At 30.9% G+C, this 26242-nt stretch overlaps 1 protein-coding gene across 1 annotated transcript in view; it reads right to left on the reverse strand.

The window, feature by feature from the left end:
- Window positions 1–7036: 7036 nt before the first annotated feature.
- Window positions 7037–26242, reverse strand: part of LOC142329295 (uncharacterized) — a 35363-nt gene continuing 16157 nt past the window's right edge. Inside the window, exons 5-9 of the mRNA XM_075373741.1 lie at window positions 18175–18490; window positions 17558–17659; window positions 14954–15041; window positions 13741–13864; window positions 7037–7254 (exon numbers count right to left, since the gene is read on the reverse strand). Of these exons, the coding sequence (XP_075229856.1) occupies window positions 7153–7254; window positions 13741–13864; window positions 14954–15041; window positions 17558–17659; window positions 18175–18490 (732 nt within the window). The 3' untranslated portion in view covers window positions 7037–7152. The remainder of the gene's footprint in view (window positions 7255–13740; window positions 13865–14953; window positions 15042–17557; window positions 17660–18174; window positions 18491–26242) is intronic.

The raw sequence follows: 26242 nt of genomic DNA on the forward strand, positions 1-26242 counted from the left end.
TGGTGATGAAAAATCAACTAGTTTGATTTTTCATCATGCTTAATGTGAAGTCATTGCTAGGCCTCCATACCTTATGTATACCATAAACTGTTCCGCCATGATGCTAACACAACAACATACTCACTGTGTATTTACCGCTAAGTTATAATAATGATTTACAAAGCGATTAAAAACCTGTACTGTGAACTAAACTACTACTACGACCTGCTCATCATGTCCTTACCCTAATATTTACTTCATGAAAACAATTAAACTAAGATAGTGTTTTAATGAATTAGGATATGAACTATTTGGAATATTCCCTTCTATTTTAAGTTGAATCCTGATGTAAACTATATATAAACTGTAAGTATATCAGTTCCTTTATATATACAACATTCTGCTGCCTTACAATTACCTAAGTCATGTAATTGCTGCTTACACTAACCTATACAATTATAGTAACTGCAACTTAAGCCTGAAAGCAGACGTGCAGTAACACTACATATGTAGTAAATTTGATAAATCTTATGTAGCCACTATTTATGAAAAACATGTATTACTTACTGTTGAAGAAAAAGAAATTCAGAAAGTGTAAGTTTTTGTTAAAAAGCTAGATCTGATGGACAGTGACTCCACAGGAATCTACTAGATGAATAAAAAAGAACTAGTAGCATATTAAAGAAGAAACATGAATCAAACTTAAACAGAGGTGATAAGAAAATATTAATGAAATGACTCCTATTTTCTATATAATTTCTGTGTTTGAATATTATAATGAAGAAGGTGAAAAAGATTGATACACAGAAGAGTTCCCTATTTGTAATGGGATAAAATAATTGTAATATAACAAAAAACTTATGCTAGAGAAAATGATTATGATGAAAACATCAGAAACGAAGTGGGTGAAAAAAATTATGAATTTACTCATGCTGAAGCTTTTACTGGGATAGAGACATTGTTTGGTATTATAATGAAATTGAATTGTTCAACTCAACAACTTTTGCACAGAGTGAAAAATCTTAAAATTGTAAAATGCTTAAAATTTGAGGCAAAATATTAGCAATTTTTTTAAAAATAAGTTTTCAGTTATCAAAATAATAATTTTTCAATAGTCTATTTAAAACCATTTTTGTAGTTTTTAAAAATATCTTTTGATAGTCTAATGTATAGTATTTTTAAGCATTTTTTTTTTAATTTATAAAGTTACGAGTACTTAAATTGCAAATTTTTTTTAAGCTAACAAAAAAAAAAAGTAAATACCTTTGTATTTTTTATTTAACTATAATTAATTTAAATTTCTGTTATTCAGTTAATTACAGATGTATTTGTATACTTCATCATGAAAGGTGAAGTATAGTTACTGTAAAATAGTACAGACTTAAGATTAAGAACCTTCTTAAATCTGTACGCAATATTATGTCATCTAAAAAAATTAATGATGTTTTAAATTCAATGCGTACTTAATAAAATTAAATATTACTGTTCCATTGATTAAAATGTGTTTTTTAACAAGGAATTTATCATATCTGGAGTGACAAAAAACACTAATACATAGAAATTCTTAACAGATTTTAAAAATCAGTCATTCGTGGTCATTTTACAACATTAAAATTTGAATGGTAACGTATCAGGATAAAAAAAGTTGATAATATAAGATAACAAACAGCTAAGAAATTTACATATTTTTAAATACAATTATATAAACAAAATCAAAATCCTCTTACTAGAAAAACTTAAATTACTGCCCATATAATGAACAAGCACCATATTACTTTAATATAACATTAGAGTATCATTTTACATTATTTTTAACATTGAACATAAATTACCTGTGTGACATTTATTTCATTATTTAGACAATAATTAAATATATTACCGTATTTTATCCAATTATTACAGGAAATAAAATTTTTTTTGTAACATGAATGGATACATGGCAACAAGGATGACAATTATACAGAGAGAGGTAGAGAGGAACTATATAAAGACATTTAGAGAGGTATTATAGTTTACCATTTAACGTTCAGGTATTTCTTTTTTAATGATATTTATTTATTTATTTTAAAATTGTAAATAACAGTAACAGGTATACACTGATGTCAACACAGAAATAATATTGATTTCATTTCATTATTTCCTGCAAGATAGAAACAACTAATAATAAAAATTATGATACAGTTTTATGAAATCTATTGTAACAATATTATTATTTGAACAGTATCAATACATAAAAAAAAGGTGTTTTTGTCTGGCCTTTGGTAATACTGTAAATCACCCCATTCGGGGTCATTCCCTTGTGGATAGATAATCCCATTTATTTATCCTTTATTCTTTTTTCCTTGCTTCCTCGATTTTATCTACAGTACCATTCTAGCACCTTTCAATAGCCAGTAAGGCAACCGCTGCTTTATTGAGCTATATATATTGTAGAGAATGTCTGTGATACTATCCGAAAGCTTCTTTCCTAACCAGGGTTGCAAAAACAACTTATTGGCTGATATGCCCATCTGGTAAAATCAGATTTCCTGATTCACCAAAAATTTAATCTTATTGTAACAGTTTAAGCAAAAAATTCTTCAATTTACTGGGTTGACTTAGTATTTGTAAGTCATGTGTAACTTTACTGAGTTCTGGGTTAATATATTATAAGAAAATGTAGTTTTATTATACTTAAAAGGAAAAAATTAAGCCAGAAAGTGTCTAAAAAAAGAAAAAAGTTATTTATATAATTATTTAGAGTAATCAAACATTTAGGCGAAAAAAAATGTTTAAAAATTTTAAATCACAGAAAATACATATTTTTAAAATTAACCTATTATAATATCACACATACTTTTAAATAAAAACAAAATATATATTAACATTACTTCTGTATGATGTGGTACCACTTTGATGCGCAGGCAGTGTGACATTTAACTAAAATAAAAATATTCTTTAAACAGATATATAAATACATACATAAACACTAATTAGATCCAACAACCAGTTTGCTCTTCACCAATGCAAACATCAGCAACTTTAACATGATTTTAATCATAATTAAATCACTTATTTGATTTTTACCACATGTATCCAATTTTTGACAATTTTTAACTTTATTATTTCAAATACGCTACAGTAATATCTTCCATTAAAATATATGTTAACTACTGCACCTACACCTAACCTATATTTGTACCTACTGAAATTACATCTGCTTGAGAAACCACTCATATCCAGGATATGTTTCTTTATTATTAAACTAACACAATCAGCTGATGTAATTCTAAAATGGTAGTTGGTTTGTAGGTTATGTTAGTGAAGTTTATGAGTTGTGCTGTCTGAATAAGTATACTTTGAAGGTTTATTGAGTAATCAAGCTTGTAACTATTTTTTTTAATTTTTATAATAATATCATCCATATTGGGCACTGAGAAAGAGGTTGCTTTATGACAGAGAAGGGAACAAAAAATGTTAAATACAAAAATGAAATAGTGAAGGAACTTAAAAGTTAAAGGGTTAGACTACTTCAGTTATAAAGGTAAATTGGTTAAAAGTAAGAAAAGAGGTGAAAAGTGTAATTATGTGGCAAAATGTTTTGGCAGAGTAAGCAAGGGTGACATTAACAAAATAAATGAAAAGTTTTATTTGTTTAATAGCGAAAATGAGTAAGATTCATACTTGCAAAGTTTAATTACTGTTCACAATGTTAAATGGTGAAGGCCTAGTAATAATCTAGTTGTAAAGCCAAAAAGTAATTTATTTAATTACTGTGTATCATGTAGTTTATATGCTTATCTAATTTACAAGAGAGGTTTTGCATTTATCCTTGGTATTAGTGATAATCATACCAGAATCAATCTATTAATGTAAACGAGAGAAGAATAGGCCTGGAAATAACCTGGTGAAACTGTAAAAATGATACTCGATCACATGCAATTATTTCCTGTAAAAGAAGCTCGATATACTGTACATATATAAAATTATTTAAGTGAACAACTTAATGTTAAGCTCATGCACAAAGCTTATATAGAACTTCACCCTGATTCTGCTGTCAAATAAAACTATTATCGCATTTTAAAAAAAAATTGTAATCTTTCTTTTGGAAAGCCCCAGGTTGACACACGTATTACCTGTGAAGAGCTCTTAGTAAAAATAAAGAATGGTAGATTAAATATGATACTGTGCAAAGATGTTAGCGTGTATTTGAGAACCATCCTTGACTATCTACACCAAAGAAAAATAACAGTGAGTGTGGAGGATGGCAGCCACAGCTTCAACATGTGTGGGGGTACTCCATTGTTCCGTACTGGGGCCCCACCTATGGAACATGGTGTTGGATGGGATGCTTCGGCTTGAGTATCCCAGAGACACGGAGATCGAGACATACACTAACGATTTTGCGCTTCTGGTTTCAGGGGCCGATGAGGAGAAAGTGGAGGAGGTAGGGAACACTGCTATAAGGCTGGCCAGTCAGCGGCTTAACATCAGGCTGCAGCTAGCCCTTGAGAAGACTGCAGTCCTGGCTATGACAGTGGGGAGGAGGCTCAGACGAATCACACTTGAGGTGGATGGTGTCCACATCAGGCAGATGTACCAGACCAAATATCTGGGTATGATATTGCAAAAGAGCACGAACTTTGCTTGACATATCCAGCATACAATAGGAAAGTTTTTTTTTACGGCAAATAATGTACCGTATAAAAAAAAATGACAGATAAAAAAAAAAAGGAAAAAAAACAATGGATTTTCATACTTAAGCAAGATGCCTGAGAGGTCTATAGCGATAATCAGCAAGATCATGCCCGGGAGAGGGTCCCATGGACTTCTACCAGGAGGTTAGTCATGTTGGTGGCCGTCTCAACCATGCTGTATTCTGTGCCCGCATGGAGTGAGGCTGTGCAGACCAAGAAGTATATGCAGCAGTTGGAGGCTGTGCAGTGAAGTGCTTTGCGAATCACAGCAAAATACAGAACAGAGGTATACTCGACAGCATATTTGGGGGAGGCAGCCCGAGTTCTGGCAGGACTGCCTACAGTAAAGCTGGTAATGGAAGAGAGAGTTCGGAGGTGAAGAGGGGTACTGCCACAGGACGAAAGAGCCCACACGATGGAAAAGTGGCAGGACCAATGGGACTGGTTGGAGAAGGGGAGGTGGACCTGGAAGTTGGTGAAGAAGATCGAGCCGTGGCTCCAAAGGAAGCATGGGGAGCTGGGTTATCACTTAACTCAGCTCCTTATGAGCCATGGTAAGTTCAGAGGGACCTCCACAGGGATGGATGATGCAGGGTGTGTCTACTACAGGAAGGTGGGCGCTGCTAAGAAGAGATCTCGGCATAGAACATGGCGAGTGACACTTCGCCCTTAAAAGGTTCCTCTGACTCACCAATAATAAAAAAAAAGATTAAATTTTACTGCTAAAAAAGTAGCAGCGGCAGAAAAAATGGCTCATCTCAGAAGACCAAAGAAGTTTTATATCAAGCTTTCGACAGTTTCTGCTGAACTAAAAAACTTAGACGATTCAGTAGTCTTTTGTATTAATTACATGCAAAACCATGCTGAACCACCCTAACATACTAATTCAAAAATTTTTTTACCTGAGGCAACTTACTTCGAACGTACTCTCAATCCATGATCTTCAAAATGACAAAGCAATTATTTATTTATACGATGAGGGAACAGCAAAAAAAGAAAAAAATGTCAAATGAAGAAACATCCTTTTTGTTTTAAAAGGACTCTTAAAACATTTTAAAGTTAATTTATGTATTATGTCAGATTTTTTCTATTATTCTAATAAAATTAATTATTTTCAAAACTATTTTACATTATTTCAACCCAGTATACCATTTATTTTAGAACAACCCTAATCCAACCTAATTTTAAAAATTTATATCAAGTTACAAAACATAAAAGATATCTTTTTAATATATTTCATTATACTTAGATAACATCAAATTTTTAATTTTACTTCTACTTAGGACAGAATATAGATTTTTCCAGTCTACCAACAATTTATATTTTTGGATGTGTGTGGTTTCTAAAATAAGTGATTCAATTTCACTCAAAATCAAATCAAGAAAGAGAACATAATTTAAATAAATCAATTTTGCCCAAATAAATAACAAATTTACAAATATTTTATTTTATCTTAGAAATCTTAAGTGTCATCAACTGCAGCGATCATAAACCAAACCATAAATGTTAATGTCCAGAAAAGGAAAGAACTTAGCAATGCTTAATTTCAGCTATATAATGTAACCCAATTATTAAACTATTCTAACTACTGAAATTAAAAATATTAAGCAGGTCTCTTTTATAATTAAATCTTTACATAACAACCTTTTTTATTTAAAATAATGCTACTCTGAGATATTGTGAAATTATCACTAATAAGAGTATGCAGCTTACTGTCATAATGAAGAAACCTTTTATATATCACAAATATTTGTTGATCATTCCTTTTATCTCATAAAAAAAGAAAAGTAGAATTTGTAAGAATTTATGCCTTTTTCCTACAGAATTACGGAGTTGTATTTTTTTTTTTAATAATAATAAAGCCATGATAAAAAATTAAAAATTCACATAAAATAATTAAAAGTAATTTTTAATATTTTTGTAAGAGTTAAACTAATTTATATAATTATCTATGACTTTCACATTGAAAGTTAATATACTGGTGTTGAAAAGTTTAAATTACAGATTAAAAATTACAATTTTAAAACATATTTTTCTGATTTCATTATAACAAATTTTATTCCGCAATTTACAACTACAATTAAATCAAAACGGTAAAAGAAGGAATAGTTTGGTAGCAATTCTTGTATTTTATGTAGATATTCATATCATAAGAATAGATAATTATTTACATACAAGCCAAAAACAGGATTTCCTTAACTAACATTAACTCACTGATTAATTATTAGTATATAATAGATTTAAAAAAAAAAATATTTATTTATTTTATCATGATCATGTTCATATATGAAATAATTAAAGTTCCCATATATAAATCTATCATTCATCACATGCAGGAAATTCTGAAATGAAATATAGATACAATATATAAAACATACAAATGGTATTTATAATTTTTTAATCTGACAATCAAGTAAAATTAAAAACATTAAAATATATCTTTTACACCAAACATTAAAAAAAATAAAAATAAAAAAGGATGCAATAAATAAATCAATCATGTATCAGCATTTTCGGATGATTCTGGTAATTTAATAAACGGCAAATCACTTCCACTCCACATCGAATATAAATGAGAACGTTGTCCGTGGGTCAGCTCCTACCAAACATATTGAAAGATAAAAAAAGAAAAAAAACAAAAAATATATATATATATATATATGAGGTGTGATCAAAAAATACGGTGAATAATTTTTTATTAAAAAAAGTAATAAGGTTATATAGAATTCGATTTAATCTCCTTCAAAGTACTGTCCTGGCTAGCAATACACTTATCCCAACGATGACTCCATGACTGGAGGCATTTCTGGAAGGCGTCTTTCAGAAGGGCTTTCAGCTGCTCGATCGTGGCCCTCTCAATGTCAGCAATGGTGTCAAAACGTATTCCTTTAAGCACAGTTTTAATTTTTGGGAAGAGCCAAAGGTCGCATGGTGCTAAATCCGGTGAGTATGGCGGATGTGGACAGACAGGAACACTTTTTTTGGCCAAAAACTCGCGAATGAGAAGCGAGGTGTGACACGGCGCGTTTTCGTGTGAAGAAGGAAGCCATTGGTCCATTTTTCTGGTCGCTTTCTTCATAGTTAGTTTCGCAAACGTTGCAGTACACCCTTATAAAATTCAGAGTTTACAGTTGTTCCCCTTGGAACAAACTCTGATCGCACTATGCCCTCTCTATCGAAAAAAACAACGAGCATGACCTTGATGTTGGATTTTGACTGACGTGCCTTTTTAGGGCGAGATGAACTGGTTTTCCATTGGGAACTCTGCATTTTGGTCTCAGGGTCATAGCCATGACCCAATTTCATCTCCAGTTACAATTTTGGCCATGAAGTCTGGATCTGCATGAAGACGACCCTTCAACTCCGTGCAAATTGACACACGATCTTCCTTCTGTTCATCACTCAAAAGTCTGGGAACAAATTTTGCACTCACTCGTCTCATTTGCAATTCATTAGTTAAAATGCTTTGAACAGATCTGTACGAGATGTTAAGGTCTTCCGATGGCTCTCGAATAGTCATTCGCCTGTTTGAATGAACCATTGTTTCCACTTTTTGCACATTTTCAACTGTTTTTGAGGTTACTGGACGTCCCACATGCTGCTCGTCTTCAACAGACTCATTTCCGTTTTTAAATCGTTCATACCACTTGTACACAGTCTTCAAAGTTACCACATTATCGCCGTACACCGATTCTAACATTTCGTGAGCTTCTTTGGCACTCTTTTGCAACTTAAAACAAAACTTAATGTTAATGCGTTGTTCAAAATCCATGTTGCACGACAGACACAATAAACACAACCTCACTCTAGCGGCTCTGGCAGCTGACTGGCAAGCTCGAACGCGTTACAACTTGTCCCTGCCTGTCTCAGTTGATCACACAATTGGACAAATTACAGCATATGGATGTAGCGTCGGCAGTTGCCGCTATAAAAATTCATTCACTATATTTTTTTATCACACCTCATATATGTGAGTGTGTGTGTGATTAATGTCATTCAATTCTTGTCATTAAATATTAAAATCATATATGTAACTTATGAAACAATAAATAGATTCAATAATTCATAAAGAAAAACTAATTCTTTACCAGTCTTCATTAATGCTACTAAAAAAATTACAACTAATAAAAGTATTATATCATTTTAAAATATTCCATTCTAAAATGTAAATAAATCAGAATGTCCATATATACATTTGTTTGTAACTGTTAACAATTGTTTAAAACTAAAGAATTACTGGACTGATCTGAATAATTCTTTTACAACTATTTTCATTAATTTTGAAAATGATTTTAAGTGTATATTTATTCAGAAATTCCATTAGATCAGGGGAGAAGTAAGCCTTTATCAGAGAGCAAATCATGTAACAGTTTCATTTTTCTTGGAGTAAAGTTATGTTTAATTAGAAGGAAAGGATTTTGCTTCAATGGGCTTGTTTATTTTGATTTGTATTCATTGTCTCAGTTTGTATAATAGATTACAAATAGACAGCATAACCTATTTAATCAACTTTTCAGAATAATTTATCTTAACAAGACATAAAAATTTAAAAATGTGTTACTTTTTGCAATGGAAAAACAAACAAGATAAAATGTACAAACAGAAACAATTTGAAACAGCTTTTCTATGAAATTTTTTGTTCATTTTGAATGTAGAATTTTATCCTCTTTTTTGAAAAACCTGTCTTTATAATTTATACACAGGGGATGCACTTACATAATAAAAATTAACCTAAGAGAATTGTAACAACACTCATAATTTTTTTTTTAATTTCACCTAGTGTTTTCTTTCTGCATATTCTGGGTGGGGGTTAAGAATTAAAACAAATTTTCAAATGCAACATTATTGGGGATTTTGACTGACGGTTCCCTTCTGAGTAATAAAATATAATAAAGGAAACACTACACAATAGTTTTGCTTGAGAATATGTGTATATATGTTTGTATATACAAACATATGGCATATAGCATTGTGTATGTTGTGTATATATGTGTATATACAAATGTGAAATTACAATCAGATTTATTTATTTATCCATTAATTACAATATCCACCGAACAAGGAAAGGTCCTAGGATAATGACATTTTTCAGGGAGTTTTTTTGAAGTTGTAGGCATCTACTAATACATCATTCTACAAATTCTACCTGAAAAAGTAAAAATAGTAGAAGTTAAGTGAGTTAATTCTCCAATATCCCAAAGAGAAAAAAACAATTTTATAAGTGCCCAAAAAATGAAATTTTTTACATTTTTATTTGCTTCATTAATATTCTGCTGGAATAAATCAAATTACAAATCCAAAAAAATCTTACAGGTGTTCAGATTCCCGAATAAGATTCATAAATTTCTATATATTTATGTTTGGTTGAATGTTAAATTTTGGAGTAATTGTTATTCACTGGTATGTAGGAAAAATACAAAGGTTAAAATAGAAAACACTTAGAAGAACCTTAAACATTTTTAAGAGGATTCAATCATAAATCTATCCAAATTAAGACTCAGCCTCTTTCACTAAATCATAGAAGTGACAACAGCAAAATTCTGTACTAATAGGCTAATTAATTCTATTTCACAATCTTTTTTATTGATATTTTTGTTATTTTGGATAAAAATAAGTTAGTGATGTTATATTATAGCAATGCTATTTCTTGAATTATTGTTTAGCAAGAGCTATTTACATTATAATACTTTGCCTGTTAAGTATTGAAAAAGTAAAAACAAAAGATTTATAGATTTTTTTTACTTCCTTATACAAAGTAAAGGAAATATTGTGATTGTGTGAAAAACTTAGATTTTCAGATTTCAACGGAAATATCCATTTTGACCATCTCTGAATCCGTTTTGACTAGTTTTGGTGTGACATCTATACATACATATATATGTACATATCTCGCATAACTCAGAAATGATTGGCTGCAGAATGTTGAAATTTTGGATTTAGGACTGTCGTAAGATCTAGTTGTGTACCTCCTCTTTTGATTGCAATCCCCTGAACCAAAAGTGTCCAAAAAAGCACAAAATGCAATTTTTGTTTATTTTGAACTTTTTCTTAACTTTTCAACAATGTATCGTAAGTGGTACTTATTTTCATTGATTCCAGAGTTATAGCCAAATGAAATTTTAATTAATGAAATATTTGGATCTATAAGGGGATGACACATTGGTTCGAATCAGACTTGATCTCCTTTTTTATTTTTTAATTCTTTTCTTTAATTTATTTTTTTAACATTTAAAAAAAAAATTAAATATATTGATTTATTAATGATTATTAACCTGTGATTGTAAAATGATTTTTACAATAAATAATTATTCAATATATAGGGTATATGTAATAGAGTTTGTGAAACATCAGATTATTTAATATTAATTGAAATTATAATTTAGAATTGTATTATTTTTGGATTTTTTAGTTTAATCTATGTCTAAATTTCTTTAATTATTCAGGAATTTCTGTTTAATTTTATTTACATTAAAATTGACTACAGAGTGACTGAAAAATAGACCCTTACAAGAACAATATATACAAGCCCGATTTTTAATAAATTGCAAAATTTCTTATCTTTTAGTACATTACTCTTCCGATATTGTCTGACAATATTCTCCCTAGCATGGAATTAATCATCATTTTGTTTACTTGATTTTTGTTGCCAATCATTTAATTGATCTTTGGTTTGATATAATTCTTCTGATCTTAATTTGTGCACAGGTTCTCTAGTTTTAAAATTTTCTCTCTCTTTATATTCATCATCTTCTCTTAATCTTTTTATTCTTTCCTTGGTCTTAATGTTTTCTTCTTCTTTATATTTATGATCTTCTGTTAATCTTTTTATTATTTCTTTGGTTTTAACATTTTCTTTCTCTTTATTATCTCCTCTTAATTTTTTTATTCTTTCCTCGTTGTTAACATTTTCTTCCTCTTCACATTCATCTTCTTGTAATTTTTTTTTTGAGATATATTTCTTCACATTATCTTTTTTCCTGTACAATTGTTTCTTTTTCATTTTTGATTATTCACCAAATAATCCAAAAATAAAAACTCAATATTTTACACCGTAAGATCGAAATTAACATTCGTAACCAGTATACAAGAGTTCACTAAATGGAATAGTTTAATTATTATTAACTTGTATTTATACGACACACCAGAAATATGAAACTTGTTAATCAGCAACTCATGAAGACATGAATAATACTGATCTAGTAATACGAGTAATAAAGGGACTTTTACTCTATCCTAATATTTCATGTAATTGTATAACTATTCAAACATCAAATATTTATACAGTTGTATAAATATTTGATATTAATAAAAACTAATATTTCAGTAATTGTGTAACTGTCCAGTTTATTAAAGAATTTGAGGATTGTATCTCACTTTCAAATGAAATTAGTTTAAATGAAGTGCAGCAAAAAATGTGTATATGTAATTTAATAGGTGTACAAGGAAGTCTGTAGTGTCCACATTAGATTTTTTACATGGAGAAAATGTATTTTTAGAATAAAATTGAAAATTTATAATAATTAGGAAATACACCAAGAGGTCCTAAGGGTACTTCTTAGTTGTTAGAGCATTTAATACTAAATGTACCAAAAAGAAACAAATCAAGTAAGGCTCAAAAATTAACCTAGTACACTTACAGTAAAAAATGCCTATCAATAAACAGAAAAATAAGACATTAAAACACAGTTATAAAACCAGAAGTCACTTATGCAGCAGAAACACTCTTCCACCTGAATGAACAATCAGACAGACTGACTCCAGAAAATCAAAAGAAGAATTGGAAGAACCTCCATACATAAAAGTACCAGAAAGAAGAGCAGAGGTGGATTGTGCCCAACAAAGTCACATACAAAGAGTTAGAACCCATCACTGATACCATGCATAAGAGGAGACTAGGATTCTTTAGACATATTATGAGGATACCAGATTATAGACTTCTGAAATAGGTAGTACAGTACAATATCGACATGAAATTCCAAGACAGGATGCAGATGGATCGAAGAAATAAGAGAAGATCTGAACAAAATTGGCTTTATACTAGAAGACACCACAGATAATATAAAATTAAACAATAAAATCAAGAACAAAAACACTCATTTCACACTCACAAGAAAAAACTCAAAACACAAACATTTTCAATGCTAAAAAGGGTACAAAGCTCAGAACATATGAAAAAATACTGGGTGGACCACAAGGTCCAAGCAGTCCCACTGAAGAAACTTGGATAATGAACTGACTAGTGATTCTATGCAGTCATAAAAGATAATAATAATAATAATAATAGTAATTAGGAAATATAAAAAAGTTATTAAATATTATATAGAACATATCTTGTTGGTGACTTATAAAAACTTTTTATTTGAATATGTAAAAAAACATTATAATTTGAAATAAGAGAAGTTCTACAGTGGCAATATTCTGGACTAGACAAGCATTCCTTCAACAATCTTTTTTTTATTTACTTTTTTAATTCCTAGTGGGATTACTTAATTCCTTGTTTTCTTTTGCACATACACTTTTCACTGAGATTAGGTTTTTACAATCAACAGCCGTTACATGAACATTTTCAAAACATTGTCATAATTATCAAATAAAGACATTATTGATTATTGAAAAGTGTGATCAACCAAAACTAAAAATAACAAAGAATATATCACATAGGCTTCAGAACTTCTAGACATACAGCTATTAAAGAAAAAACTGAATGTAAATTTTTTCATACTTGCTTTTTAAAATTCACCATATCTACAAAAAATTGACAATTGCTATTTGCAAGATAACAAGTATTTTTAAAAAAAACCTGAAAGGAGAGTCAATCTAGGTGGCCCTACATAACTGTTAATTAATTCAGCCTCGTTAATATTTATTATCCAGATCATCCTCCATCACCTAGAAAGTTAACACAGTCTAGAAGGAAATTCTAGCATCTTAGAAATGAAGACGTTCTCAAGTATTTTTTTAATCTTTTATGAAAAATAAACATTTATAATAATAATTAAAAAAAAAAACTGTAGCAATCATGGACGATATGCTTTTATTACTTTAATAATTTTATCAAAATTTTCAATTTGTTCTTTTAATATACCTCAGAAGCTGATCCAGAAGTGGATCGGCTATGGATGGAATAGCACGATGATGAATCAGTCGAAGAGCTGCTTTTGCGAGACGCCAGCGTCCCTGTATCTAAATCATCTTCCAAACATCCCCACCTGCATTAAATCAATCATTTTTTTTTTTATACTTAATAAATTATTTTGATAAAAGTACATTATTTTTATTATGATTATATCATCTTATGATAACCTGTGAACTAAATTATAATTTGGTAATTTTCCAGTACAGTTCCTGGTTAACCAGTCCAAGAAAGAATTATTATTGTTAAACATGAATAATCAAGTAAAAACAATTATAATATAGGCATTCAAATGTACTTAATTTCACTAAAAATTTTGCTTCTTGATTAAAAATACACCTTTAATGTAACAAATAATCCATACATTGATCTCAATAAATTATTTTCAAAATTTCTTTAATAATGATCTTTTTTTCAATAAACCTTACAAAAAATTACACAACAAAATGCCACTCCAGATCAATGACAAAAAAGAAATAAAATGATTCCGTCTATAACTTAAGTTGTCCCATGAGGAAACAAACTTCAGGAATGCATTCCATTTGACAAAATAAGGGAATAACTTTATATAAAAAAAATCCAGAAACTTTTTTTCCAGTTAAGGCTGCCATACTGTTTTACTGTAACTTCTATAAATGCCATAAATATTTCATTTCTGTGAATGAAAATTACAGAAAAATTATGCAGTCTAAGTGAATTTGACAAGAAAAATTAAAAATTTGGTTCCAAGGAAGAATTTCTGTTCCATCAATAAAAAAATGTAACATTAACATCTGTAAAGAATTAAAAACAAACAGTTTTTAAAAGAATAAATTTTTATAGATGTGGAAAAACAACCAAGAAAGGAATAAACTTCAACCATTAAAGTATTATTATTAATTTAATCGTGTTTCTGTAGTATTATTTTTAGCTAACAGTGAAACATCAGTAACACAGTATTATTATTATTATTAACAACAACACTGTTTATATTTATTTTCAGCAACTTACACTCGCGGAGAAAGCACGGAGAATCTTATCACCACTTATTGTATCACCAATCTTTTCATAAAACTTGATGCATCGTGTTCAAACATGTTTTAGTTATGAACACTTAACAAAGCTAAATGTATTGTTAGATCCAGTTCAATATTCTAAAAATATACTGACATATAAATTATCTTACCAACTACCACGGGGAGTGAAACTACCTCTAGGTGAGTGTTCTGCACCTGAACCAGATCCTCCATCAGCTGCTTTAGTTAAAGTGACACCTAACAAAAAAAAAAAGAATAACATAAATAAGAATTTTTGGTACTTACGTATTAACGCCACCGCAGCTACAGCTTTATTTAAAAACAAAGTAATCAATTGGAATTCAGTGGAAAATAGAGTTTAATATAGATTCAAAACAGTCTCTTTATTAATTTTAATAAATGGTTATTTATATTTATTTATTTTATAAATATAATTTAACCAAACTTAACCTACGCTCGCTAACCTTGACTAAATTAACCGGAGTGTTAATAATTGCAATAATTACTGAATTTATTAAATAAATACTCAAAAAATTACGGTGTTAATTAGTCAAGGTTAGCGAGCAAAGCGAGCGTAGGTTAAGTTTGGTTAAATTATATTTATAAAATAAATAAATATAAATAACCATTTACTAAAATTAATAAAGAGACTGTTCTTTTTCCACCGAAATCTGACTGACTACTTTGTTTTTAAATAAAGCTGTAGCTGCAGTGGCGTTAATATGTAAGTACCGAATTATTTTAATGATAATGATAATAAATTTAAATTACATTAATTCAATATTAATCTTTCTTTTTATTGCATTGGACAGAAACTTTACCCACTCCTTGTGGTTTTTCTAAACAATTAATAAAACTTTTGTTTATTCCTATTTGCAGTCTATAATTTACATCTACATATAATCGGTTTTTACAATTTTACTTCCTAATTAGAGCTTTTTTTTTTTGAAGTAAAATAACTATAAGTGAAACCCAATAATCACAAGATGGGAGTTTTATGATGCATTTTAGACTAGATTTCATTACTATTAAGAATGAGTAATATTCTGTAAATGTGGTAGTGTAGTGGTGTTTTTTTTAACACATATGCCAATTCCATTCCAGTGTACTATAAAAATATATAGTTACTGATCAGGCCAATATCTTCTAAAGCCGCTTGCGAGAGACAAAGCATCCTAACCACTTGGCACTCTTTCTACTGACAAGTTTTTTTAACTTCAATCAGTTTCAATAATATTTTTCTTCTCACAATATTATTAATACTCACTTAGGTAAGGTACGCATTATAAACATGATAATGGCTATACAGAAAGGTGTAAAACCTCAATAAATTATAGAGGTAATTCATTCTCTTACCTCTGATTCAAGTTTCTATTTACAGTATTTCAGAAAGGCTTTAAGAATTACTAAATTATTAATAAAATTCTGTTAAAAAGTGGTTAAAAAAATATTCTTGAACGATTATATAAGGTGTTTTCAAAAAATAAAGAGAATTTTTGTCTTTTGTGCAACTGTAAACAACTTCTGATATAACGTTAATACATTCTGAATATAAATTCAGCAACCAAATAAAGTGATGTCATCAAACAACCAAAAAAAAAATTACAGATTGCATTTCTCTTTTGGAACGATTAGAATAATAATAATAATAAAATTAACTCGGTTCATATTAACTAATAATTGCAAGGAAAGAGAGCTAAACAAAGATTTGACATTCTTAAGAAATAATATTTCACAATATTCTAGTGTAGCTATCAAAGTGTAACCATCTTAAATATAACCTTTTTTAAAAGAAGTGTACCGAGTCCTTTTATTCGCTACTTATCTTTTAAATAAAGAGAAATAAAATAATTGAATGGTCTAAGAGAATTTGGAAAACATCATTATTTTACAATCTTAATGGTTTTGTTACATCAAATATTTTGAGTACATACTATAAAATAAAGAATAAGAATTATCATTATAATAATGAAATACAAGTTTAATGAATCTGGATAACCATACACTTTAAACCTCAAACTTTGAATACAGAATGCCCAAAGATCAAAGAAACTAATCTTGACTGTCACTGACTACCTTGATCAATGGTAGCTCTTCTTCTCTCATTTATCCTTATTCCTTTGATCAGTACTGTGGAAGTTTGGCCATCTGCCACCTTTCTGTCAGTAGTATTACTTATAACCAGCTGAAAAAGGAGTTGCTTCTTTATAAGAGTTCACTGGGGAGCAAGCCTCTTTCTGTAGGCTAAGCTAGTACAAAGACTGTTTTCCATCTAGAGGTAGTACAAGCTCTAAATTAATGACTGAGATGTCCAATGGATAAAATCAGGTTTTCTATTTCTTAAAATCTTTTGATTAGGTAATCCAATGTGACAAACAAATATTTGCTGCAGCTGTAAATATACCATTGAAATTATAAATGAAGTTATTATAACCCTTACGCATCAAATGGTGTCACATTTAACACTAATACCTAAATGCAAATTAAAATTTATTAACATCAAGCATAATAATGGATGGTGACTGTTTATTAAATTATATGCTGTTTCTCTAGAAAGAGAATGTCAGAAAGAGCATAATCCAGTATAACCCCATAAATACGAAGGAGAAAAGTGTAAAAAAAAAGAAACAAAAATAAGATCAAATCTATCATATCATTATGCTTAAATTCTTACAATGTCAATTCTTAAATGTCATACAATTATTAAACCAAAAATGATTATTACACTTTTATAATAAACTAAATTTTATTACCTGGCAGTGGTTGGGTAGGAGGTGGGGGTGGTCGGACTGAAAGCAGGGCAATTACATCTTGAAGTTCTTCTTGACTAGCCAAAGCTGTATGCCAAACTGAATCTAAAATTACAGACAGTAATAAAATAATGTATGAACAAATTAAAAATATTTATAGTGAAAATAATTTGAAAATTTTATCAAGCAGATTTCACAAGTTTACAAATAACCATAATTATACTTTAATCAATAATTTACTTAATCTTGTCTTCTAACTAAAACTTAGAGAGAATAGTTGCGTGTAAACCGCCAATAAAGTGTTATAAAGAATTTTAAAGTAAAAAAAAAAAAAAATCTTTTGATAATTACTATTAAATTATTATATTATTGTAAAACAAAAATACATGTAATGTCAGAAAATAAACTGTTCAAACACTAGCTGAAATCACTCTGTTAATGAGAAAATCCATTTATTGAAAAGTTTCATTTCTCTAGTTAGGACATAAAATGTGTCTGGGAGTAAAAAACCTTTTTTTTTTTTTCATTAACTATCTTGGACAGAAAAAGAAAATTAATTTTATTCAAACATACTTTCTAATAAAAACAAAAACAGTTCTAGAAATAAATTAATAACAAACCAGGGGTAGTTGATCGACTGCGATCTCCAGTAGCTCCAGAGGATGGAAGTACCAGCTTCCATGGCATTGACCATCTACGTACAGAAGAATCTCCTGATTTTTCACCGCCAGCAGCAGCTTCAGACCAACGTCGTGCTGGCGGTTGTATAGGAGGTGGGAGACGAGAAGAATAACAACGAGTAACAGCTTCACAGTCTGGTTCTGAATGTGGTGGATAGCACTGACATTCGGCTAAGTGTCCTAAACACTCACAACATGCCATACTGAATTGATACTGTAGTTTAATCATTGTCACTAAGCCGCTACAAACAACCTGCTGCAAAAAAAAATTAAATATTTTAGGAGAATATAAAATATATCTATTAAATAAGAACTTTTAAATAAAAAAGGCAATAACCTATGAATAATTTATTTGTTAACATTTATGCTTTTTTCTTCTTTATAAGTTGAAAATTTCAGTATTTAAATTTTTTTTTGTCTATTCACTAAGCACTTATTAAACTTATCTTAAAATTTTCAATGGACATCTAAAGATGCTGTAGTTCAAAATTTAGTAATCAATATTACGAGGGTGAATCAAATCTAAACAGTAATTTTGCTATTCTACACAGCAAGTAGTCATGAGCTCGATGGCAGAGTGGGGGGGATCAATTTTCAGTGTGTTAGAGAGGGGGAGCCAGCTTGGTTACCTCCTCTTCTCTGTTCTGTTGTCAGAACAGCATGAGTGAGCAAGAGGTTCCATTGTCTGTTGTACAACATATTAATCCTTAAATTTTTAACTAATGAAGGCATTAAGCCTGTGGAAATTTGAACTAATGTAAAGGTACAGTATGGGGATGCTATACTATCCCAGAAGCGAGTGTATAAGTGAGCCAGACAATTTAAGGGTGAGTGAGAAAGTAGAGAGAACAAAAGCCATGATCGACGTCTAAGGTCAAGTCCCACAGCTGACAACATCCATGCTGTGGATGTTGTCAGCTGTGTACCATATCTGGTACCCACAAAAGTGGGCACCAGATATGGGAGTGCTCAATCCATTATCACTGATCACCTTGCTTTAAAAAAATTAATACTTGATGGGTTCCAAGGTTGTTGATCAAAAATCAAAAACAGGTCAGGTTGAAGATCTGCAAGAGGCTTCTCATGATTTTGGCAAGGGGATGATTTTTTTGAGGTGCATTATCACATGTGATGAGACATGGGTCCATCATTACACTATGGAGTCAAAAATAGTGGCAAAGGAAGGATGAGGGCTGCTCAGTGAAGGCCAAAACCCATTTGTCAGCCGGAAAAGTTCTTGGAATGATTTTTTTTTGACTCAAGATTAATTTTCTCTACAATCAATGAACGGTGAATGTGTCTACTATTGAAAGCTGGTACAGTCAACAAAAGCCGCCTACCAAAACAAAATATGAACTTTTAAATCAAAAAGGCAATAACCTATGAATAATTTATTTGTTAACATTTATGCTTTTTTCTTCTTTACAAGTTGAAAATTTCAGTATTTAGAATTTTTTTTTTGTTTATTCGCTAAGCACTTATTAAACTTATCTTAAAATTTTCAATGAACATCTAAATGTGCATTGAGATGTATGCCCATCAGAGATGTCATCCTTCTCCTTGACAATGCCAGACTACACACCATGATTTTGACAAAGGATAATCTCTTAAAGAGATGCCGGCCTCCGCAGCATGAGTGATAGTGTTTCGGCCTTTTATCCAGAGGTCCTGGGTTCGAATCCCAGTCAGGCATAGCATTTTCACACATGCTACAAACCATTCATCTCATCTTCTGAAGCAATAACAAATGGTGGTAGCGTAAAAAAAAATAAAACACTGAGAAACCTTTGACCACCATCCCTACAATCTAGATTTGTCTCCCTGTGACTATTTTTTGTTGTGTCTTTGAAAGAATCACTTGGAGGGGAATGATTTGAAAACAATGATGTGAAGGAGTGCGTGCGCAATTGGTTGACGACTCATCCTCAAACTTTTTATGAACAAGGCATATTCAAGCTTCAAAATTGTTGGCAAAAATGTGATGAAAGTATAAATTGTGTATATTATTATCAACACATTTATAAAAAAAGTTACTAATTATTTGATTCACCATCATATATTATTTTTGGCCTTAACAATAAATTAAAAATGATGTCTTTTTTTAATTATAATATATTTTTTAATTCTAATTAAAATATTGCTTAAATTTGATCCTGCACAGGCACATGTAAATATGACTGGGATATCTATTTTTATTTTGGATTTTCCAGAACCTTTATTTCTAAGATAATATATACAAAATACATTGTATGTATTATGCATAACATATTCAAAATTTATTACACATATTTAAAAAGCATAAAATGGTATACAAATACTTAAGTAAATTTATGCCTATTACTAACCAATAATGTTTTAATGATATTTTAATAATAAATTAGTTATTTCTAGTTGAATATTGTTAAAATAAAATATTTTTTTTTAATTGCATATTTTATTGAAACTTTTATAGTTACTTGGTTTATTGCATTTATTGAAGTTATCAAAAAAGCTTTGAAATCTGTATAAAAAAAAATTAAAAACATAAATACACATTTTAAGTTTAATTATTAATGCATGAATTATAATAAATCTACAAAATTAAAAATATTAATTAAGATTTTTTTTTTGGAGGGTGAAAAACACTTTCACATTATCATTGCCCGTAACAAACACAGTACAATAATACAAAAAAAAACTATAATAATTATTAAATACATGTGCAAGGACTTAAGAAAACAAGATATTTGATAGCACCATCACAGCTTTCTGGAATAACTTGGATGTTAGGTCCTAATTTAAATTTATGCAATGCTGCAAAACATAAACAGTTCATAAGGATGTGGTGCATTGTTAGTTGGCAGTCTCAGCAAACACAAACGGGTGCATCCTTTTGATGCATTAGGTGTCCATGAGTAAGTTTAGTGTGCCCTATTTTCAAACTGCAAATAACAACCTTCTCTCAAAAGTTACTCCTACATGAGAGCTTCATGGAAGCAAGGTTTATTACTGCAGTAATCTAGTCATCTTGCCACTTTCCTAAAAGAGTGTGCTTAACAGAATTAATAAAATCATCTGTAGCAACACGAGTAGTGAAAGATTACATGTGTCTTTAGCAGTGGAATCTGCACTTTCATTACCTAGGATTCCCACATGTCTAGGAATCCAGCAGAAACTCACTTGTGTGTTTGGTTCAACTCAGTGATTTTGGTGATGAGAGGATGTCTACAATACAAATCTTCAAGCTTGGCGTACGCTAAAAATAAGGATATGACTTTATTTTGGGTGAATGATATTCAACCTTATTGGTGGCGTACAGTTCAGCAGTGTAGACACTTGTGATACTACGTAGATTAAACATATAAGTTCTGTCATTAATAACAAAACGGCATTATTGTGTTTCGACCCATCTGTGTATACTACCGTGTCTGTGTTCATCATAGAGAGAAGTTGGTAAAACATTTGTTCAAAGGTGACAGGAGTTGTTTTTTTTTTATTACATGCGGTGAGGATATGAACAGGGAAAAGTTGGGAAAATTGAAGGTGGGTTAAATTTTAAAAAGTGCAGTAAATGCTGGGTACAAACACCCATTGGTGCTGTATAGCATAGATGGTATTTATACCATTGTAAATGACGGGTTTGTGAGGACGGCTTTAAAAATGGGTAATTTGGCTGACCTTTAAGACAGGCAGAGTAGGATGCTAGTACCTGGTCTCATCTATTCCAAAGTGATGGCTCACCGCAATAGACAAGTATGCTTGTGACAGAGCTTATCTAAACCACCGTAGCAAGACGAAGAAAAGCATGATGTATAGCATCCAGCATCTTAAGCACAGTATGATGCACTGAAGAGTAGGCATTGCAACCATAATTCAAATGGTACCAAATTAAATAATAATTAAACTGCAAGATACATGATTAACTGGCTCTCCACTTGTTGTTGCTAAGAACTTATAGCATATCTAGATTTTTAAATACCTTGCTTTTAACTGTTTTATACAAGGGGCATTTAGGTTAATCCAGGACTATTAATTTTTAATAATTATAGAACACACTTATGATAATAAAAAATACTTTTATTTCTCAGTGTAATAAACTGCTACGTTTATCCCGGCATTTCACTAGTGCCTGGATAGCCGCAGTGTAGAAAGATTTGTTGTTACATCGAAACCAAGATAGGACTGACTGCTTCACCTCATTGTTGCTTTTGAAATGATGGCCTTACAGAACAATTTCAAGGACCCGAACAGGCGAAAATTGCTGGGATCGAGGTCTGGAGTGACTGTACGGGCGGGGGGGGGAGATGTGCCAATAACTCCCAGCCAAGATTTTGTAGCATGCGTATTGTGGAGTGGGCTGTACGTGGTTGTGCATTGCCCTGCAAAAACAAAATGTCTTTAGTGATCACACCAGGCTGTTTTTTTCTTGAGAGCATTGTGCGCATGTTTAAGAACTTTGCAGCAGTACTCACTGTTAATATTGACACAGGTAAAAAATTCACGTGAATGATGTCATTTTTATACCAAAAAACTGAGGCCATAACTTTGGTGGCTCCAAACCACCTCAACTGGGATCGTCACTAACTGATGAATCTTCTTTAAAATATTTGCAAAACTTATATGTTTTACTGCAACTAACAGTTTTACCACTGTACTGTGCAAGGAGTCACAAATAAATCTCACCGGGTTTTATGGCTTCATTCACAAGAAATTTCATTACAAAGCACGGTTCCACATATTCATTCACTACATTGGACGCCATGTTCTTTATGACTGATTGTTGTTGTTTAACACTGCTTCATGTCAGCGCGTCATGCAGTAATAGCTGACAGTTGTACTTTACATGTACAACTAACAGAATGTGCAGGAATCTCCATTTACACTCAAGTTCTGGATTGAGTGAACATCCCTTGTATGTTTGACCCACATAAGATGGCTATCAAAATCAAACCTAAAAACTTAGCATCAGGCCAGTCTTGTAGGTGAGAAACGAATATACATTTTGTTTTATCATGTGAGAACATGAAGCCAATGAACTTGAACCAAGCTTCAAGGCGAGATATAGTCTCTCAGCTACAGCTGTTGAACGAAATGTTTTACACACACACGTGTTTCTAAAATGGTGGGCTGGCTATACTTTTTCAGATTCTACTTGTAAAACTAAACAAAAAATATCATTATGAAAAATGGCAATTTTTTGGAAGACCTAACTCTACAATTAAGAGAACATATGTGGTTTCACCACAATGGAGCTCTAGCAAATTTCAGTCAGTTGGTATCAGATTTCCTGCAAAAAAACTTTTGAAAAATGGATAGGCCATGGAGGGCCAGGGCCCTGGACTGCCTAATCACCTGACTTAAACCCTCATACTTCTACCTGAGAGGCCATTTGAAACATATTATTGTTTATTCAACTCAATATTGAGGATCTTCAACAAAGGATCCAAGATGAATTTCAAGAAATTAGGAATACTCCTAGAATTTTTTTGAATGGTTAAGACAATCAGAAAAAGACTGGAGAAATGTGTAATTTCTAATGGTGGACACTTTGAACATCTCTTGTAACTTTTAATAATTGTTAAATATTTGAGTACACCTAATGTTCTACAATAATTAATGTAAGATTATCAGAGATAGTTGTTTTATCTTTTTAATTATTAGGTCTATTATTGTGAAAAAATTATTACTTAATTTGATACTAATTTACAATACTAGAATTAACAATAAATAAAAACAATTAATACTTAATTGAACTGAGCGTAAGTGGAGGAATTAAACTGACAAAAAATTACATCAAGTTTCTGCTATAACTTGGCTATTTGGCAAGCGATTTAAAAAAAATAAAACGTCTTTTTGTTCAAAATAAAAGGCTTAATATTTTAGCAAATAACATAAATTTTGATAAAACTAATATTTATGGAGACATTAACAGATTGAAAAATAAACATGGCCACAATTTTGTAATTTGCGATGGTATTTAAATTCTGATTTTTTCCTAATTTTAAAACTTTATTACCAAGACGCATACAAAATATTAATGTGATTCATCTATCTGAACTTAATATATACATTTTTATATAAAAATAACAAAATGGTGAACGTGGGGAGAACGAGGGAGAAATTATTTTTCCTAAGGACATTTTTTGTTTAGTTTTACAAGTAGAACCCGGAAAAAGTATAGCCAGCCCACCATTTTAGAAACACCCTGTGTGTGTGTGTGTGTGTGTGTGTGTGTATGTGTGTATAATGAAATCATCAACAAATAAGGAACATAAAACAAATGGTTGCACACTTTTTTAGTAATACTGTTGATGGCTATAGCAAACAAGGAGGCACTTAATACATTTGCTTGAGACACTACATTCTCCAAGGTGACGCTATTAGACACAGAATCCCCAACACAAACAAAGAAAGTTCTGTTATTTAAGAAATCCCTAATAAAGGCATGTTGCCCGTGACTCCCCCAATTCTTTAAGGGTGTTTAGAATACCATGTTGCCAGGCAGTGTCATATCCCCTCATGAAATCAAAGAAGAGGACGACAAGGTGCTGGTGGAGCAGAAAAGTGTTTTGGATTAGCTGTTTTCAATGATATCAGATGGTCAATGTAAGATTGTTCTTTGTGGAAATCACACTGATCTGAAGATATAAGGGCACGTTTCTCTAAATACCATTTAAGTTTATGGTTCACCATTCTCTCCATTCTTATCTATCTTTGTACAAAATGAATATCAAGGAGATAGAGCAGTAGTCTGAGAAGCATACTTTATCTTTACTTGGTTTAAGTACTGGTATGACAAAGGTTTCTAACAAACACATTGCACAACACAGTAGAGAACAACACATATTTATGCAATAGGTGTTGTAGCGCCGAATTGGGAAGGTGTGGGAGCATACTAAGATGAATGTTATCAGTCCAGGTGAGGTGTCATGTGAGATTTTAATGTATGTGACAACTGACTGAATGTAAAGAGAGCATTTAACTCTCTGACTGAATCAGTAACTTTTAACAGTAATGTTCCCATTTTATCTTATTTGTCAGAAATTCATAATGTATGATGAAGTTAGGGATACTGAATGAAAACAATCTGGCAAGTTAGTTGCGACTGTAGATGACGTAAGAAGTACTCCTTCAAGAATAAGTCTGAGAATAAATTGTTTCTGTGATCTGCAAATTGATCAAAACTTCTTCCACACAGTGGATGTGGGAGAAGTGCATGAAATGGTGTTTATGTAATTCTTCCATGACTTTCTCCTAGCATCTATGAATACCCAACGACATAAGCTCTAGCCTATACAAATTCATATGTTCATTTGTAGGTATGTAGTCTAATTTATGCAGTGCCTGCCATTTTTTTGGCAATCATCATTCCACCAGGGAATGTAGGGATGTCTTGGGTTTCCTGATGCTTGTGGAATATGTCTATTAGCATTCTTGAGTACCAGGGAAGTAAAAGAGGTAAATTGATCAAGTGTGACCTCGCTAATGTTAGTTTTGCTAGCTGCAACTACTGACTTCTTGTTCATCTTAGTTAGCTCTGAGATAGAGGCTGTGAGAGAAGCAACTTCATTATATAACATCTGTTTTAACTCGCTGCAGGATTTGCATTGTTGATTACCCGCATTTGCAGGGACTTTCTTGATGTAGCAGTGGCAAATGAGATGTCTAGTTTAACCATGTTATGAGAATTTAATGACTTTTTATACTCTCTTTGGATGGCCAGAAAAGATAGCTTCAGCTCTGTATAAATTTTTAGAATTGCCTTTTCTTTAAAAGTTTGGTAATCTCAGGAGAAAGCTGAATGTGATCCACTTCAGTTTGCACACTTTTCATCTTCTTGGCAGTTAGTGTCATTGTGACCTTCTTTCATTGTGACACATATTTGTGTTATAAATATAACACACACATGTGTCATTGTGACACATATTTTAGTTTCCGAAGCAAGATGTTGTGGTGTGGCCATACCCTTAACAGTGAAAAAATCGCTGTGGGTTGGGGATTAAAAGTTGTACTTGAAGTGAAAGGTAAT

This window comes from Lycorma delicatula, chromosome 8 (genome assembly GCF_047948215.1).
Source record: "Lycorma delicatula isolate Av1 chromosome 8, ASM4794821v1, whole genome shotgun sequence".
In the NCBI taxonomy this organism is placed as follows: Eukaryota; Metazoa; Arthropoda; class Insecta; order Hemiptera; family Fulgoridae; genus Lycorma; species Lycorma delicatula.